Raw genomic sequence first — 17,291 nt, forward strand, 5'->3', positions numbered from 1 at the left:
AGCGCGTGGAAGGTTCTTTTTTTTTTTTAACAACGAACAATTTGAACCTTTCTGCAATTTGTTTTTTATCTTATGTTACAACACCGCCGTAGCTGAATAACTTTGTTGCTGCGCATCCAGGTGAGTCTGCAATATTTTTTTATAACAATAAAATCTCTCTGCCTCCTTTTTATAAATTTCTCAATAAAAATTATAAAATGGAATGGATATTATTAAAGAGACCGTTTTTTTTTTTTAATTTTTTCACGAACCAAGTAACCAAGTGTTAACATCTATTTACCATATTCCTCCTTGAATTAAGTTATTTTTATCATGCTCTCACACACGTGTAATCGATTTTACATCGATACGAGTAACAGTAATTTAGATTTTAGTTAAATTCTCCACCACCGTCTGTTTACTTTGAACAATTGCTGCCCGCGGGGGTTTTTCTCTATCTCCCTTTTTTTTTTTTTTTTTTTTTTTACAAAATTCTTTTCTGCGCGTGCCACCCGTGAATCTGTAAATGTCAAGCTTCTATGTTTATTAAATCCACAAAGGGAATGTTTCTTACGTATAAAAAGCTTACGAGAACCCGGCGGCCTCTGTCGCACAAAGCTAAACTCAATGTCCGTGAACTCCACACTATGACATTTAAAAAATACTCCCAGCCGGTTAAACGTAATTGACGCATAAATAATATCTATCTGATCTTTAAAGATTAACTATATTATTTTTTTCCTCTCGTCTACTTTAAATCGCCGGCTGTGCCCTGACCACCGTTCTGACGAAAATAATTTTTTATCTCATCGGCACGCTATAGTTAGCTCGCTAGGTGCACGTGCGCAATCACGCTGAGATAGCTTAGAATTCGTAATACGCGTACGTTTATATTTCCCGATTAAACAAACTCCCTAACCGTCAAATTAGTTGAGCTTTTCCTAGAATTTCAATAATGTGGAAATGTAATGTGCGCGGTACGAATTAATTTATACACGATATTGCGTATTTCTATTACGTATCTATATGCTCTCTCTTTGCTACGCGCTTTGCAATTAAAATAATTTGTCGGCACAAATGAGCGGTAAATATATGTATCTTTTGCAAAATAGAATAGAATAAAAATATGCGAAAGATACGAAAATTGCAAAGCTATCTCAAACGCTCGTTTTAAGATTTTGTTAAACTTCGTGTACACACTTAAGATTATATCTGACTAATAAGGTTTTCTTATCTAATCGCAGTTTTAAAATCTTGTTTCGTATTATTAGATTTTTAACTTTTCCGAAAGATATATAGTTTTCTCCAGAGAGCGTTTTATTGCGTCCGTTGCATTAGCCAGCGCATTCGTAAATTGATTTATAGTAAATAGATTTGATATAATTTATCGATCTCTTCGACTTTCGAGAGTAAATATATAAGATAAATTAAAAGTAATATTTTTAAAGACAATTAGAAATCGTATTTAAATTACGGTAAAAGTTAAACATTTTGTATTTAACGAAGATGAAACTGAAAATCGTTATATTCAAAAGGGAAATATTTTTATCATAAAAGTAAATTGTTAGTAAAAAAAACAGTCGGAAATATTCTTTGTCGAGGGTAAAAAGCAAAATCTAAAACCGATATCTGTAAATGTTAACCGAAAAATGCGTTATAAAATTTGCGACTAGGAAAGTAAACTCGTGCAGATACATATCGCGAAAAAAAACATTAAACTATAAAATGTTTTTTTGTGAGAGTTAAAAAAAGAGAAGTAAAAATATTTGCAATATTTAAAAATGTACACATGAAAATTTATTTGGTAAAGTGTTGCAAATATTGGATTTATTAGTTTAAAACGTATCTGTGAACGGGTGTAAATATATGTATATATGTAGCATTAAAAATAAATCTGTATCATATTAATTAACATCAAGATATAAAATATGCGTGAGGATGAGACGTACGAGGCGAGCGCGGGGGAGGGCAGGTAGGGAGATAGGTGGTGGGAGTACGAGCGGTAGGCGGCTAGCGGTGAGCGCGAGCCGCCTACCGCTCACACGTACGTGATTTCCCCCACCTTACTCATTCGGCACAGGTAGACTGTACAGCACGTAATTAAAGAGCACGCGGTCGCACCGGAAGTGAGGTGATCATTCGATGTAGGGAGACGTATCCCGGCAAGAATCACATCCTCCACCCTTCTCTTCACACGGAGAATACGGGCGAACAGTTCCCGTTCCTTTAAAGTAAGTTTAATCCCCGTTTACGTGTTATACGCATATGCGTGATATCCGGGATGATTATCTTATTGTTAGCTCGTCGAACGATCGCTATAGATTCTCTTTCGGTCAAGCTCCGAGCAACCCGATTCGGTATAAATTCCGTCGTGCGACGCATACCAGGGTGAAATAGGCGAAGTTGAGCAGCGGTCGTGATGCAAAATATCGCACGGTCACAACCTTGAGCGCGCTAGCTGCCGGTCGAGTATGTAGTTAGAACGCACCGACAAATATCGTCATTTAATAATTTGTTACTAATCGTTCACGTTTCTGTTTCAGATGAGGAGAAGCTGCAGTACCGCATCCTATTCTAGACATTCTGAGAGGAGGAGGAGGAGGAGGCCTCGGAAAGACACCGTGCTTCGACGGAGCAGCTCCACGGTAAGAATTATTTTTCTTTTATTTCTCTAATATTAACAGTCTTTCAATAAATATTAATGTGAACGCTCCTGCAATTTAATATTAATTTTTGTGTTACAGGATCTTTGTACGCGCTACATCCCGGACATCCTGAGAGGAGGAGGAGGCCTCGGAAAGGCATCGGGCATCGACGCAACATCTCGAAGGTAAAGGATCACTTTACTTTACGTAAAACTTTTTTTTTTAGACTGACTTCATTTACAGCATGTTACTAATTTCTATTTTGTATCTTTTTTCTGTTACAGAAATTATAGTACCGTTATCGCCGATATCAGAGAATTAAACAAACCGCAGCCGGTTTGTCGGTCGTATCGGGAGTGCCGCAAGTTTTCGGTCGCTTTTTTTACGTTATACTTAATCTTTTTACGGAAATACATTCGCGAGTTACTTGTGCGCGGAAGGATGGCTCGTCACGTCCCATCTGAGAGGATGAGCAGGCCCAGGAGGCATCCTGCATCGGCGGAGCAACTTATAGGTAAGCATGAATTTTATTAAATTATATCTTTATTAAAAAAAAATTTTTATCTTTTTTTTTTTAATAATCTTATTAATTTTTCGGCACCTCTACATTAATATTTTCCTTTTTATGTTACAGCCACCAGCAGAATTTTACAACTCCGCTGTATGCAGATTGGGTAAGTCAGTAACCTGTTTTCAGGATTTTTCTCTTTACAGCAGTGCCGATGAATAACGCGCGAGAGTGTTAGATAATTGTCGCGTTAGTAATTGATTCGGTCGCGTTCGCGTGTGTCTCGTTCGCGGAGAGATGGCTCGTCACGTCCCATCTGAGGGGAGGAGCAGGCCCGGGGGGCATCGTACATCGGCGGAGCAACTTATAAGTAAATATCAATTTTTTAAATTAAATTCAAAAATATAAAAACTAAATGTATTATTTAAATTTAAGTTAATTGACGTTTCTGGTGAATAGGAATAGTACTTAGCCCATATTCAAATATTACGAAAAGAAAAATATATTTATTAAATTCAAAATATGTTTAAAGAAACGTGCTTCAGTTTTATCGCGTCTTTTCCCCGCATTTTTCTCGCATTTCTATTAAATTCCACAAGGTTTCGAGGCGGCTTTATGCAGTTTTATTTAAAGCTCACGAGCGGTTTCGCAGGTATTGGTGTAAATTCGCGTTTTCACGTAAGTACACCGTCAGGCTAGTGCTCGTTTATTTTACCACCGGCGGCTTGATTAAGCGTAATCGAGCGTGCGGTCTCGCGGGTCGTGAGTCTCTTATTATAGATATCGCCTTTCCTCGACGACGACGCAGCGGAAATTCAAGCGATCGGCCGTGGTGTGTCGATAAGGTCACGCGATAACAGTACTCTCGGCCAAGTAATCTTAAAGATATATAGGGACAGAATTATAGTCGTCGTCGAGCTAAATTATATTCCTCTTTCTCCCTCGTTCTCTCTTCCTCTCCCTCTCGAACCGGCCGTACGCGCAGCAACGTGATTGATCGGTGTTAATTTTACATCCCTCTTTCTAATCAGACAAGATCCGTATCGTTTTTACGACAAAGTCGCGCGATGCGACAACTTTTCTAGCATATTTCAGCAAACAATTGTCGATTCAGTTGCGTATGCGTGTCGTACTTCTATAACGTGGGTGCAAAGGGTATATTCTGGCTGGCGAATTATGGCCTACTGTAATCGACGACCGAGGTAGGAAGATATAATTAGAAAAGATAAACACGAAAAGAAACCGGGAACATTAAAAAACAGTAGGGACGTTGATGAGAAGATCTTGACGATTATATTAGAGTTATGAATAGAGGGTTGGCATGATCTAGACACAGTCTAAGAGATAACTCAACTATGACCTTTCCTGATAGTTGCGCATTAAAGAGATGGCGAAAAATAATAGTTGCCTCGGCTTTTTGTACGATACATCGCGTGTAAGACAAGAATTAAGACAGCTTGTTCACAAATCAAAGTTAATTCGATTAATTATGATATAGCGGAGCGCGAAGAAATCAATAACGTTTATCACGAGATATGTATTTGTACTCTTTATTACTAAGATTTTTATACCACATATATTTTCTTTCTTATTATTCAAACACTTTACAAATGTAGTAATTAAAAATTCAATCGCTGTATTTTAATTTTCTTTTTTTTTTTTCTTTTTTTTTGTGCAACCAATATTTACGGGAACACATTCGCGCAAATTGCATCTCACCGTGAAGCGCTGATTGAAGAAAAAGAGAAAAACAGAACGAAATATATAACCATTCGAGCTTGGCACAATTACTATTTCCATGTTTTTGCGAATATATGAACGTATATTACGCGCACATATTTTCATATCATAAAACATCAATACCGAGTTTATTCTCGAATAATAAAAAGTTGGCATACTGTAAAATTTCCCACCCAGATAAAAATCCGTTCGATCGAGGAAAGTAGCCAAAATAAAGTTGCTTAAAGTTGTGAAATGTAGAACCTTTTGAAATTCGAAATTAATCTGCAGCGTCGCGTGCTTTCCGTCTAAAAATTTAGAGTGGCGACGCGTCCCAACCCAATAAACCCGACTGGGCAGCTGGAACACGTAAATTGCTTCGTTGCTGCATAGGGCCACTTTGTCGCGCATTTCTTTGTCAGTTCATCACATTGCATTACTGTGCTCGGTTCGTTCAGGGACCGGGGCAGACGACGCGATGCACGCGAAGTTTAACGACTTTAATTGAAGTGCATTCAATCGTTCGACCGACGCCTGAGAGCGCGCCGCGACCGGAAAATCTCTTTTTGTTATAATCATCAACATTTATGCGCCACGGCGGAGGGGTCCTTGGTTGGGAGCTTCTCTATCGCTGCATGTAGGTCAATTCGCACGTGTCAGCTTCGCGGTTTGAGAGGTCACTGCTTGCGGGTGGAAGTGACGTGTAATAGCCGGCCGATTTATCGACTTTTAATCTCGCGGAACGAGATCGGCCGCTTGGATGCACAATGCCGTGCACATGCGTTATTTGTTGTCTGGTCCTGTTTCACTAACGCGCTGTCGTGAATATTGCGAGTGTGCATCGCGAGCGTATCGGATTCCGCAAATGGATAAGTGCAAAAACATGCGTCCAGAAAAATCAGATTTCAATAAACGAGATAATAGAAGGGGGGAAAAAAAAAAGAGGCTGTTGATAGATTCGAAAAGTATGATGAATCATGTGACGAAGAAAAGTAGGTCACTCATAAAATTATTCTGCAAGTAGCAGCACACTTTATCCGTACATTAGAGACGATAATTCTCAAGTTGCTGTATGTTAATCTGACCTCGCATTATTTTTTCAATTATCGTGCGGCTAACGATAACGACGTCTTACAGCAATAATTTTTAGAATTCAAGAATACATTATTCGTATTCTGCTTGATCCGGATTTTCTTTTCAAACGCCGGGCCATCAATCGTACGTTATATATATTGTAAAAGCAATATATGACGCCGTGAATACTCACCGGTCCCAAGTATTGCGCGTTAGCGACGGTTGTTTCTGGCGCTGCGAAGGCCGGCGTGCCGGCTTGTCCTGTTAATAATTCTCCAGTTTCTCTCAGTTCTGTGCTCACGCCTAAATCAGCAATTTTAATTCTACCGTCTCTGTCCACCAGTAGATTGCTTGGTTTTATGTCACGATGCACTATTTTCTGGTAATGCACTGTAAAAGTAAATATAAATACCATACAGAATCTTTTCAACAAACGTGCGATTTTTATTAAAATTAAATTAATAACTTCTCTTCTCTTATTTAATATTAAAAGTATTTGCAATTATGTAGAGTATTTCTTGATAGAGTTAAAGATTCTTTACGCAAGAAATAAATATATGTCGTTTAATCCCTCTTTCGTGAAATGACTGGTGTTACGAGTTCTAAGTCGATTATTATCTAAGCAGCTTTATGTTTTATTGAATAGCGCCTGACACCGCGACCGAACTATACTCTCATGTAAAGGATACTAACGCGGGTTACTGGGTTTACGTAATGTATGTGACGCCTCTTTCGTCATTGATCCACGATGAACGTTGTGATCCATAACAGGCACCAAGTACATTACGCAAATTCGCCTGTAGAGGGGATTTGCATTCTAGCTGTTGTTTAATGCGTACGTGATAAGCATTGATGCCTGCTAAATATAGACATGTATCCCTTTGCAATGCGATTAAACGTAGTATCTTTACATTTGGAAAACACTTTTTTTTTTCCGAGATTCGAAAAACAAGATCGAAAAGAAAATAACGCGTTTTAATTCTTGTTAATTATTATTTTACATATTATAACGCGGCAGTTTCGAAGTGACAAAACGTTGCCTTCGTTATTCAGTGTTTTTAATATGTATAGAATTTAAATAATTAGTAATTTAATAAATCGCGCAGAGTTCGTCGAATTTTTTTTTCACACAAAAATTTCAAGCGCTTAGGAAAACATAATTCGTACATTACTTACGGTATTCGACTCCCATGACGACGTCGCGGAAATAACGTCTGGCTGTCGTTTCATTCAGAGGTTTGTCGGTCGGTATAAGGAGGATTTCACCTCTGTGGACCAGTTCGAAGACCAAGTAGAGATTGTCTTTGTCAGGATGGTCGAGCACCTCGACGAGCTTTACTACGTTAGGGTGATCGAGTTTCTTCAGAATAGCGATTTCCTTGTAAACTTTCGCCAAGGGATCGGCGCCCGCTCTGCGTGGTGGTATCCTCCCAAATATCCCCGTTTTTTTCATTAATTTTCTTTTGCTCACTATCTTCATGGCGTAATACGTGCCGTCCTCCTCGTTAAAGACCTTTTTCACGACGCCGAAAGAACCCTGTGCAAGTGCGAAGTGATAAATACGTAAATAAAGGTGCAAAGGCAAACAGACGATAGGGTTTTACGATCTCAGGCAGGGCTTGAAATTTCATTGCATGAATTTCTTTGAGTGGAATTCTCGATTACATCTATTTAATTTAATTTAAAACTCTTTAGCATATTTAAGCATCTTGATAGAATAAATTTCTTAACGCGACATTAATTTTTCTTTTGAGAAAGATTATTTTTATACTAAAGGGTAATTTTTTTTTTTTATTTTTATTTTTATGAAATCAACGATATCTCATTGACGCAAGTTTCAGGTTGAATAGTTTGATAATGAATGAAAAATATTAAGTAATACTGGGGGGATTAATACGTTTTCTATAAAAGGGAAAATTATGTTTTACCGATAATCTCATGACTCTCTTCGCATCCTTTTACCTTAACCTTGCAACCCTTTTTGTGGTTCAGCTGCGCTGTTATCATAATGCGCTTTATATCACCGTGATGACTAGGTCGAAGGTCACCGGCGACGCTATCGGGAGTGGAAGCATAATTTTATAGTTCACGGTATGGTCACCTTTGAACACGTCCGGTAGTGGCCATTATCTCATTATAAATATATAAGCGAAGTAAAATTTAATAACGTATCTATAACATATCTTATTCTCGCGTCTAATAATGAATATCGCTTTCCAAGGTTGATTTTACGTCTCGCAAATTATATTAGCCGACAAGGATAACTTATAAATATAATTTTTTATGGTCAGAATATTATTGGATTATTTGCGTTATGCAGTTATTTACGTAGTTATAACATCGATAAAAATTTAATTCGTTCATGAAACCAATTAATTTGTCATAAAGAAATAGCTCTTGACGCAATGTAGTAATTGACATAATGATTGTCTGGTGTTTTTCTTTTTTTTTTCCTTTTTTTTTTCTTATCTCGAGAAAATTTATCGTATAATTGTGCAGTGAAGAAGGATCGATGTAACGATGTTGCTGAGAAGGAAACAGATCGATATATTAATATACTATTTATAAATGCATGACGGTGGCGATAGCGCGATTTGGAATATTTCAATGTCGCAGAGTTGAAGTAATTAATTGTCAGCATTAAACTCTATTTCGATCAATGGTTCTTACTTCGACGAGGAATTCAAAGAAAAGAAATTAAATTGTGAACTTTGCGAGCTTATTTCTCTTTGCTCTTTTTTTTTTTTTTACACTTATTAAAAAAAATCTCACGCGAGGAATAATATGCTCTTGTTAATAAAAAATATTTTACTTTCTTTCTACGTTCCTTCTTTTGCTGCTATTTTTTTTCTCTTTTACTGTCCAGACAAACGATCTCTGGAATCTCTGGCGCAAACCTCAAGATCGTATGCTACAAACTTCTTCTCACAGTTGAAAGCATTGCGCTTTTCACTCGGTTATAGCAAAGTGCAAAGTTATCGCAGAGTCTTATTTTTTATTTTTTTTTTTTCGTATTTATTTTTAATTCTATCACGCTGTACTAGATGCATAATTTTTGAGCTTATTTCGTACGAATATTTGTGTGCGTTTTCATTTGAATGGAATATTCGTGCGTCATTTCTATCATACGGAATTCGTTGTTTTTCTTTTCTTTTTTGTTTTTTTTCTTTTTAATCGTACGAGCGACTTTTAACCTTTCTATATTGTACGTATTGTGCAAAAATTATTCAGTTATATCGCTTACGTATGATTTTCGTGCAAAAATAATTTAGCATATTTATTTAATTTATTGTTTTCGAATTATTATTTACTCAATTGAGAAATTAATAGATAAAAAGTTGAACCGGAGATAGACAGTAAAAAAAAAAAACACAAAAATTTAACTCATAAAAAAAATTCACATAGGCATACATATAGTAAATTAATTCTAAGAAAATGAGTGAACAAATTAATAGACGGATAAGCGGAAAAAAATACGTACAATTATTTATTTTGCAAATATAATTAAATGATTAAGTGAATAAACGCGCGTAAATACTATGGCAATTTTAATAAATTTTACGTCGTTCGAATTTCCGTTCCTACAGGCAATGTTGCGTTACCGGGAGCGATATAACGTGATTATCGGTAATAATCCGTAACTGCGCAGCTGTTAATTACTTCTTAACAAGTACGAAGGATGAGCAGAAGGGGAAATTGCTGAAAATGATGACTCGTACGAGTTATTGGTTATCGAGGAAGCGCCCGTGGCTCGATATCGATAATCATATCATTCTACCGTTTGTTACGTGAGCGCCGTGAAATGGTTTCGCTCTTCAAGAGAGGAATGCGATATGTTAATCCTCTTATCGACGAATGCAGCTTGATTGTTAAAATACCTCGGGTATAATTGAAAAGGCATTAGGTTGTCCCAATGTACCGTTAGCCATGAAATTGAGTCAACGCGAGATGTTTCGTAATCAAATCGGATCAAAGATATAAAATTTTTACATTCCCTCATGACTTTAATAAATGTTTCCTTTTTTTTTTTTTTTTTTCTAATAGACATCCATACGGTTTTTACCTTTCACGCGAGTAACTAACTGTACGTATAAAGAATTTGATAATAATTTTAGGGACAATTATACGTAAACGATGGAATTATATCTTTTTTTTCTCGCTCGACTTTAAATAGATTTGAAAGGGAATTTGAATCTTACCTTTCCGATTTCATTCAGCACTTTGTATTGATTCAATTGCTGACCATCTTGTTGGCTATCGACGGAGCATTCCCTATTGAGCGCTCTGATGCGTTTCCTGGGCAATCTGTGAGGGCTGGCGTGAGGGTAGCGTGAATGAACGGATTTGTAGGTGACATCAGCTTTCTCGAACAGTCGCTGACTCGGTCCTGCTTCGTCGGGCAAGGATAATTTTCTCAAATCTACTGTCCGATTATTATCCGAGGCAATAATAGTTTCCACGTTTGTCTTGTGCGCATTCTTACAATTCGAATTGCCGCTAGAACGCTCGATGACTGTGTCAACTCGTTGTAGCATGTCCACCTCGTCCGTTGGTGCGTTTTTGCCGCTATTGCGCGGAAGATAAATATTGGGATTCTTGAAGATAGACGTTACTTGCAGATCGCCTAAGAAGATAGTGAACATTGAAAATTCTGACAAAATGGTTTTTGAGAAAATACATTTTGTGCTCTCATTGTTTATCTTACCATTCCGTTAAGTAATAAAATTCAGAGGGACGAAAAGCAAATTTCATTGAAAATGCGATTATATATTATATGTATAACAAATAATCTGTTTTGAATGAAAATAATAAAATTTTAGGCCGTATCGGTGATTTTCTGTCTCGAAGCTTTTTATTAAATTAGATATATTTGCTCGCGGAGGGGGACAAGGGGGGAGAGATCTTTTTAATTATCCGTTGAGAACTTTGCTCCACTTAATCTAACTTAATCTAATTTGAAAATTAACATAGATCGCAGTTTACTTACTGAGACGCGTCGTAAGTCCGTCGTTGATCTCTTGGGTCTCGAAGCTTATTTGTCGCGGTAGAGTTTTGTCTCTGACGGTTTCCTTCGCCTCGTCAACGTTGGGCATATCAAGATCGGACACCTTTTTATGTAGCTCCGTAGTCGGCATTCTCTCCTTCGCTGTATCTACGGACGGCTCAATGTTCTCAATGTTCTCCTCAATGTTCTCTTCTTTTCTATCAGCTAGATCCTTAATCAAGGATCCAAGAGTTATCGGTTTCGACGCGTGTCTCTCCTTCTGCGTAGACTCTTGCTGCGCAGCGCCGCTCGTCGTAGAGTTTCTTCTGTTGTCCTCCAGGCTATCTCGACGGCTCACGTAGCCGCTACTCTGTCTTCGAAGAACGTCAGAGGTAGCCTGTGTCAGAGTCTTTAATGTACCTTCTCCTTCCTCAAGGTACAGCGCGCTGTCTTTGCGTACTTCTTGGATATACTCCGGGCTCGATAGTGTTTTCGATGGTCCCGGCGCATCCGTCGTTAATGGCTCAGTATCAGAAGTTTTTGTCGTCGTAGTCGTAGTGGGCGAATTCGTAGGAGATTTATCGACCGCAGAACCTCTGAAAAATAAGAGAAAATAAATTTTTCTTATTACTTTTTGTTTTGCACTTGAAAACTTGTACACTTGAACGATTACAACTTAACAACTGGAAGCTTTATTTATATGATATCTTGCAGCAGATTTTTTTTACAACGTACAATTTACTGCTTCTCGTCGCCGGAAGTTATATATTTTTACAGCAACATTGTCCATCATATAATTTTTTTCATAAAAAAAAAAAGGAAACGTGTTATTAATACTGCGCCCGGTTCTTTTACAGCGTTAAATTTAGTTATCGTAAAATAAATTTAAACTTCCAGTTGTACCATACGTCATATATCATTTATAAAAATCACTTTTTTTTTTATCAGAGCTTTATCCCCGTATTACTGCGCTGTCGTCGTTTAAAAGTGCAGAGTTGCAGCTCGATAATAAAATGTCAGACAGCCACGCGTAGTAGTGAATTATCATTTATCGAGATAATCGGTACAATACCTACTTGACGCTATAAAATAATTACGGAACGCAGGATAAAAAAAAAAGAAAAAGCGTCATCGATATAAATAGAATTTTAGCTCTGCCAATGCAGACGAAGTTTCATATGACCTGATACATGAACAAGTCATTTATTGGCCTGCGTTGATAACGAGGTACAAAATGCCGATAAATCAAAGTCGGGAATAGATAACGATTGAGATGTTCTTTAAACGACCTTGCTTATATTCTTACATTTTTGCATTTAATATGCTCAATAGCGTCAGTTAAACGTTAAAATTGATTCTGAAAAGCTGAGGGTTGATATTCTTTTTTTCTTTTGCCGTGCAAAGTTACGTACAAATATGCTCACTCGCTACAGATAGGTGTAATCTGCAATTGAGATTCGTTGGCAACGCGGTCGCACGTCGAAATGTGAAAATATGACATTTACATAACAAATCCGTTCCGTGTTCCGCTGCTTGCCCCGAGATAAAGCGGAGCAAAGGAAGATAAAATTGTCGACACGTGTAAGATGAACTCATGGTCCCTTTCAATTCAACGGCAAGTAGGTTTCTCCTCGTTTGCGTTGTAGGTATGATACAAAGATCCGAAATATCTTGGATTACGCGAATTGAGGTAGACTTCATAAGTACATGTATGCGATTAAATTAAACATTTTAATTTAATTAAAGTGTAATGGCTCTTGCGTGATTATTACTAATTAAAGTTTGTTATTGTTAACGTTAGTTATTTAAGCTAAAAATGGAGAAACTTTTATCTTTATACATATATCATACCACGTTTGGCCTGTATAAAAAACTGAGCTTGCAATTTTTGAAATTTTGCACCTAATCAAACAAATCATGAAAAATGTGTACGTCATTATTCATTAATTAGTTATATACACACGCATCTGATATAATATTTAGCGTTAACCATTACTTCAACGAATGTCGCGTGACTACGACTTAAAGATTAAATCTTTCATTTGCGTGACGGTGCAACTTGTCAAGACTTCACTCCTCGAACGGCGCGTGCACTATAATTCTACGTCTACATCATAAGCATTTTGCGGGCGTAAAAGTCGACAGTCAAAACATCGATAATACGCGGTAGTCCATTTTTCATCTTTCACAGATGATGGAATAATGGTGGGCGCAACGTTATACTTGCCGGCACGCGAGGCGCCGCTTGATGCACCCGGGGAGTGAAGTGCGATTCGACACGAGCCGGTGCTCGGTATGTAGATCAATTGTACGGGCCAAACTAGGCCAATGAGTGCAATAACGAGATGCAAGATCCACGTTTGCCGCCGCGTGCACAAAGTCGTATCAAACTCAAAATGTTCTTTTGACGCGAAAGACTGTGAGCGATGATGCCGCCCAAGATGGGCCGGACTAGAAACTTTAGCAGGAATTACAATATCGCATTTCTCGGGTCTATCAATCTTCAAAATCTGTGCAGATAAATTAACACATTAATATGTTATGAAGGAATAATAATACCTATATGTGTACATGTAATAAAAATATTTTGCATGGAGAATACATGCAATTGAAAATTATAAGAAATTAACGAGGACGATAAGATAATAAATTAATTATTAGTAGACTGTCGGCGTAAATTTTTCTCGAGAAGGAATACTTATTAAAAATTAAAAAAAAAAAAAAAATCTTTTGCTCTGTATAAAAATATTTACCAAAATGTTTCTTCTTTCTTATTGTTGATGTAACAAAGATCTTGCAATTAGATGATTCAATTGGAATTAGTGGCTTTCAAATTTATCATAATCAGTCACTCTTCGGAAATGTAATCAGCTTGTACTAACGGCGGTGTGTCGAGTGTGTTCTTTGACAATTTGCTTACACAGACGCGTGCAGGGAATAGTTGTGCTCATCATCGCTTACAAATGCGTCGAATAAGGCGAGGTAACTCAGCTCCAACCTATCAAACTATTCTCGTATTATCCGTGCAAACTGCATATTGGATTCAGGATTCCACACTGTAATTTCAAGCACTCCTTTAATTATAACTTTGATATTACGGAATCAATTACCGTGGCGCAACAAATGATAGCTTTATTAATTATCGTAATTTAACATTAAAAATCGATAGCTGGCTATTATTTCGAAATATCGTTACCTATTTTCGGCGATCTTGGACGCTTGGTTCTTACGCTTGGCTCGCTTCGTACAATTATTATGGTCTTTCGAGCTGGTCACTTAAAGGAGTAACGTATTTTCGTTAGCCGGAACGGAGCTCGGCGACGAGTGACGGTTTTTTCGACGCGCTTGCACTCGGCGCCAGTCGCCGATCTGTTCCCGGAATTTAGTCTGCGTAGACCTGGTTTTCATGATCGCAAGACGAGCAGCGACCAATCGGCGATCGAGCCTATCGGCTGTCTCACTTTCTCACACGGTACGCTCTTTCTATCTGAAGACCGAAATTTCTAACGGTCAGTCTAATTACGGAGTCTCGGGCGCGAGGACGTGTAGATAATCGCTCCGTAATTACGCGTATTTTTCGACCGCGGATAGGAAAGTACCACATACGAGTGTGCGTCGTCGTCGACGACTCGAAAACGAACGATCATATTTTGCACACCTGAGCTAGTCCACTTATCGCTTTGAGCCTCGTTTCGTGCGTCGAAAAAAGCGTTCCGGAACGACAAGGTTGCGTAGTGGACCGGCCGCTAACGCCACGGAGCGTCCGACGTGTATTACGTGTATTACTTCGCGCGAGAAGGACAGCGACGATGGGACCTATTGCTGTCTCATTTTTTTACTCGGTTTTCTCTTTCTCTCTAAGCGCCGAAACCTCTATCGGTCAGTCTAATTGCGGAGCTTCGGGTGCGAGGACGTGTAGGTGATCCCTCCGCAATTACGCGGGTTTTTCGACCGCGGATAGGAAAGTATCGCGTACGAGTGTGCGTCGTCGTCGACGACTCGAAAACGAACAATCATAATTTGCACACCTGAGCTATTCCACTCATCGTTTTGAGGCTTCTTTCGTGCGTCGAAAAAAGCGATTCGGAATAAGGTTGCGTAGCGGGTCGGCCTTTAGCGCCACGGAGCGTCCGACGGGTATTACGTGTATTACTCCGTCTTGATCGGGCATTTCCGACCGGCTCGCTTCCATTACAATTTTTTTCGGCAGGTTCCGGCGATTGTCATTGTCGCGCCGGTGCGCGAGATTTCGTCAACAGTAGTTACACCTCGCTCGTCATCTTCGTCGCGGCAGGGATTCTCATTTCGTATCGGGCAAGTCATTTTTGAGGAACCGGAGGAATATAAAGTGCGCGGGGACACGTTTCATTCGCCGCTTAGCTCAGATTTTCGGCGTCGTTTATTCTGTCGACGGGAATCGAAAGACCGAAGAATCAAAAGTAACCTCACTTTACGTCGCAGCTAGATTTTTGCGCCGAGATTAGACGACTCGAGTGAAAGACCCGGACGGAAGTAAGCAACGCGACGAATATTGAGAGTGCATTTATTCGACGGATGATCGTTCGTCGCGCTTCCTAATTTAAACCGTAAACAATCGCCGCGATAATCCACCGTCATTATTTCGGTCGTTCGTCTCTCGAGTGACAGTGTTAGCGATAGTGATTATTAAATAAAAAGCAGAGCAAGGTGATATAGTTCAATATAATGTCAAGTGATTTCAAGTGCTACAACACGTCAGGATAATTTGGATTACTGTCTTCTATTTTGGATTACTATCTTCTATTCTGGATTACTATCTTCTATTCTGGATTACTGCCAAAGAAAGAGGGAAGGAAGGAAGGAAGGACGGAGGATAAAAAATAACTTGCTTTAACCTAACTGAGAGCTACAAATGTAAGTGAATTAACAACACGCCATCATTCAACACACCATAAATCATTCATGTGCAACTATTCTAAAGAAATAAATACAATTAACTAATGTACGAATTTAATAACGCGCGTTCTGTAATCTCAAGTAAATTATAAAAATTTCCAACTTAACATTTTGTAATAAAAAGAGAAAAGAAAAATCTTCAAAGAGACCGTAGTATACAGCCGATAAAATAATTAAATGTAAAGTTTAATGCGAAAGGTGTTTTGCAAAGAAAAAAAAAAAATTCTGCAGCATGTTAAATCACGTATCTAAATAAATAGAAAAAAAAAAAAAAAATATGGTACTTATAAAATCTACGCAGCGGCAGGATTAAAAATAAATTTTTCACACCTTTGTACCGAGACAGGTTTTTCAATTGAATACATTGAACGAGGAAAATCGTTTTTACACGCGTTTTCTTCGCGCAAATGCACACGCGTCTCTCGGCAACCGGTTGTCGCCTATTACGATCAATAAGGAATATCAGTGGAACGGTGCGCGTTCCACAGAAAAACGTTTATTATTCGATGAAGCCGTAAACGACCGGCGAATGTAAACGCGCTGGTTTTGGTCTTGAAATTGCGATTGCTATAAAAACCAGGCGTACGCGTGTACGCTGTTTATGTACGTGGAGCACGTACCACCGCGGAATGTGTATTTATCTGCATTTTGTCCCGCCGTTACATCCGCATCCGACCGACAAACGAGTGATACGCTCACGTATGCAGCGTAATAAATTGCAATCCACGGTCGACGGTGGATCCGATGAGAATCGAAAGGCGTCAGATTATTATTCGAGAACCAAGCAATTTACTTATTTGCGGACGTTTTTTTCCCTCTTTCCAAAATATATACGATATCGCATGAAAGCTACTTTCATCAATACCTATAGTTTTCTTTTTTTTCTTTTTTCTTTTCAAGTTTCTATCACATTTTTCTTGAAACTCACTTTTCTATAATGTGCTTCTTTCGAAAACCTTTTGCACGTTAAAATATTATTTTTCTTTTACCTCGAGATCTCGTTAACGTTTTTCTCTCGGGAAAATACGAAAGCTTATTTTGTGTAATTAAAGAGCTCTTTAGCGATAGAAAATTTAATTCATCTTTAAAGTTAAAGTTTAGCAGGGAGGTTAATAATTTTCATTGTTTATTTCCGAGAATAGCGCGAGGAGAAATAAATGCAGAAGCGATCGGTTGGTTTTCACGGTTATGCGGGGGATAAGAAAACGTGAGAATCTGGCGTTGCTCCGATAAATTTTGTAACGCAGGCATGATAAAGGTGTCTAAATGCCATTGCGTCGAACTGTATCATTACTCGCGAACGTATTGTAGCGTGCGATACAATATATTACGCATTCCCATATACATATACATTGGCCCGCAGGCAGAAGTATCGTGTCTTTGTTCTCATTCAATTCTGGTTACAATCAATACCGTGGAAACTATAAACGATGCAGTAAGAACATTG

At 38.3% G+C, this 17,291-nt stretch overlaps 2 protein-coding genes across 2 annotated transcripts in view; both read right to left on the minus strand.

Moving 5' to 3' along the window:
- Naglu (N-acetyl-alpha-glucosaminidase) overlaps positions 1 to 17,291 on the minus strand; it is a 68,454-nt gene that overhangs the window by 10,134 nt on the left and 41,029 nt on the right. The window lies entirely within an intron of this gene.
- Positions 1 to 17,291, minus strand: part of LOC139113800 (calcium/calmodulin-dependent protein kinase kinase 1) — a 51,339-nt gene that overhangs the window by 6,454 nt on the left and 27,594 nt on the right. The window contains exons 4-7 of the mRNA XM_070675213.1: positions 10,913 to 11,505; positions 10,125 to 10,549; positions 7,102 to 7,462; positions 6,119 to 6,315 (exon numbers count right to left, since the gene is read on the minus strand). Coding sequence (XP_070531314.1) covers positions 6,119 to 6,315; positions 7,102 to 7,462; positions 10,125 to 10,549; positions 10,913 to 11,505 — 1,576 coding nt within the window. The remainder of the gene's footprint in view (positions 1 to 6,118; positions 6,316 to 7,101; positions 7,463 to 10,124; positions 10,550 to 10,912; positions 11,506 to 17,291) is intronic.

This window comes from Cardiocondyla obscurior, linkage group LG03 (assembly GCF_019399895.1).
Source record: "Cardiocondyla obscurior isolate alpha-2009 linkage group LG03, Cobs3.1, whole genome shotgun sequence".
Classification (NCBI taxonomy): Eukaryota; Metazoa; Arthropoda; class Insecta; order Hymenoptera; family Formicidae; genus Cardiocondyla; species Cardiocondyla obscurior.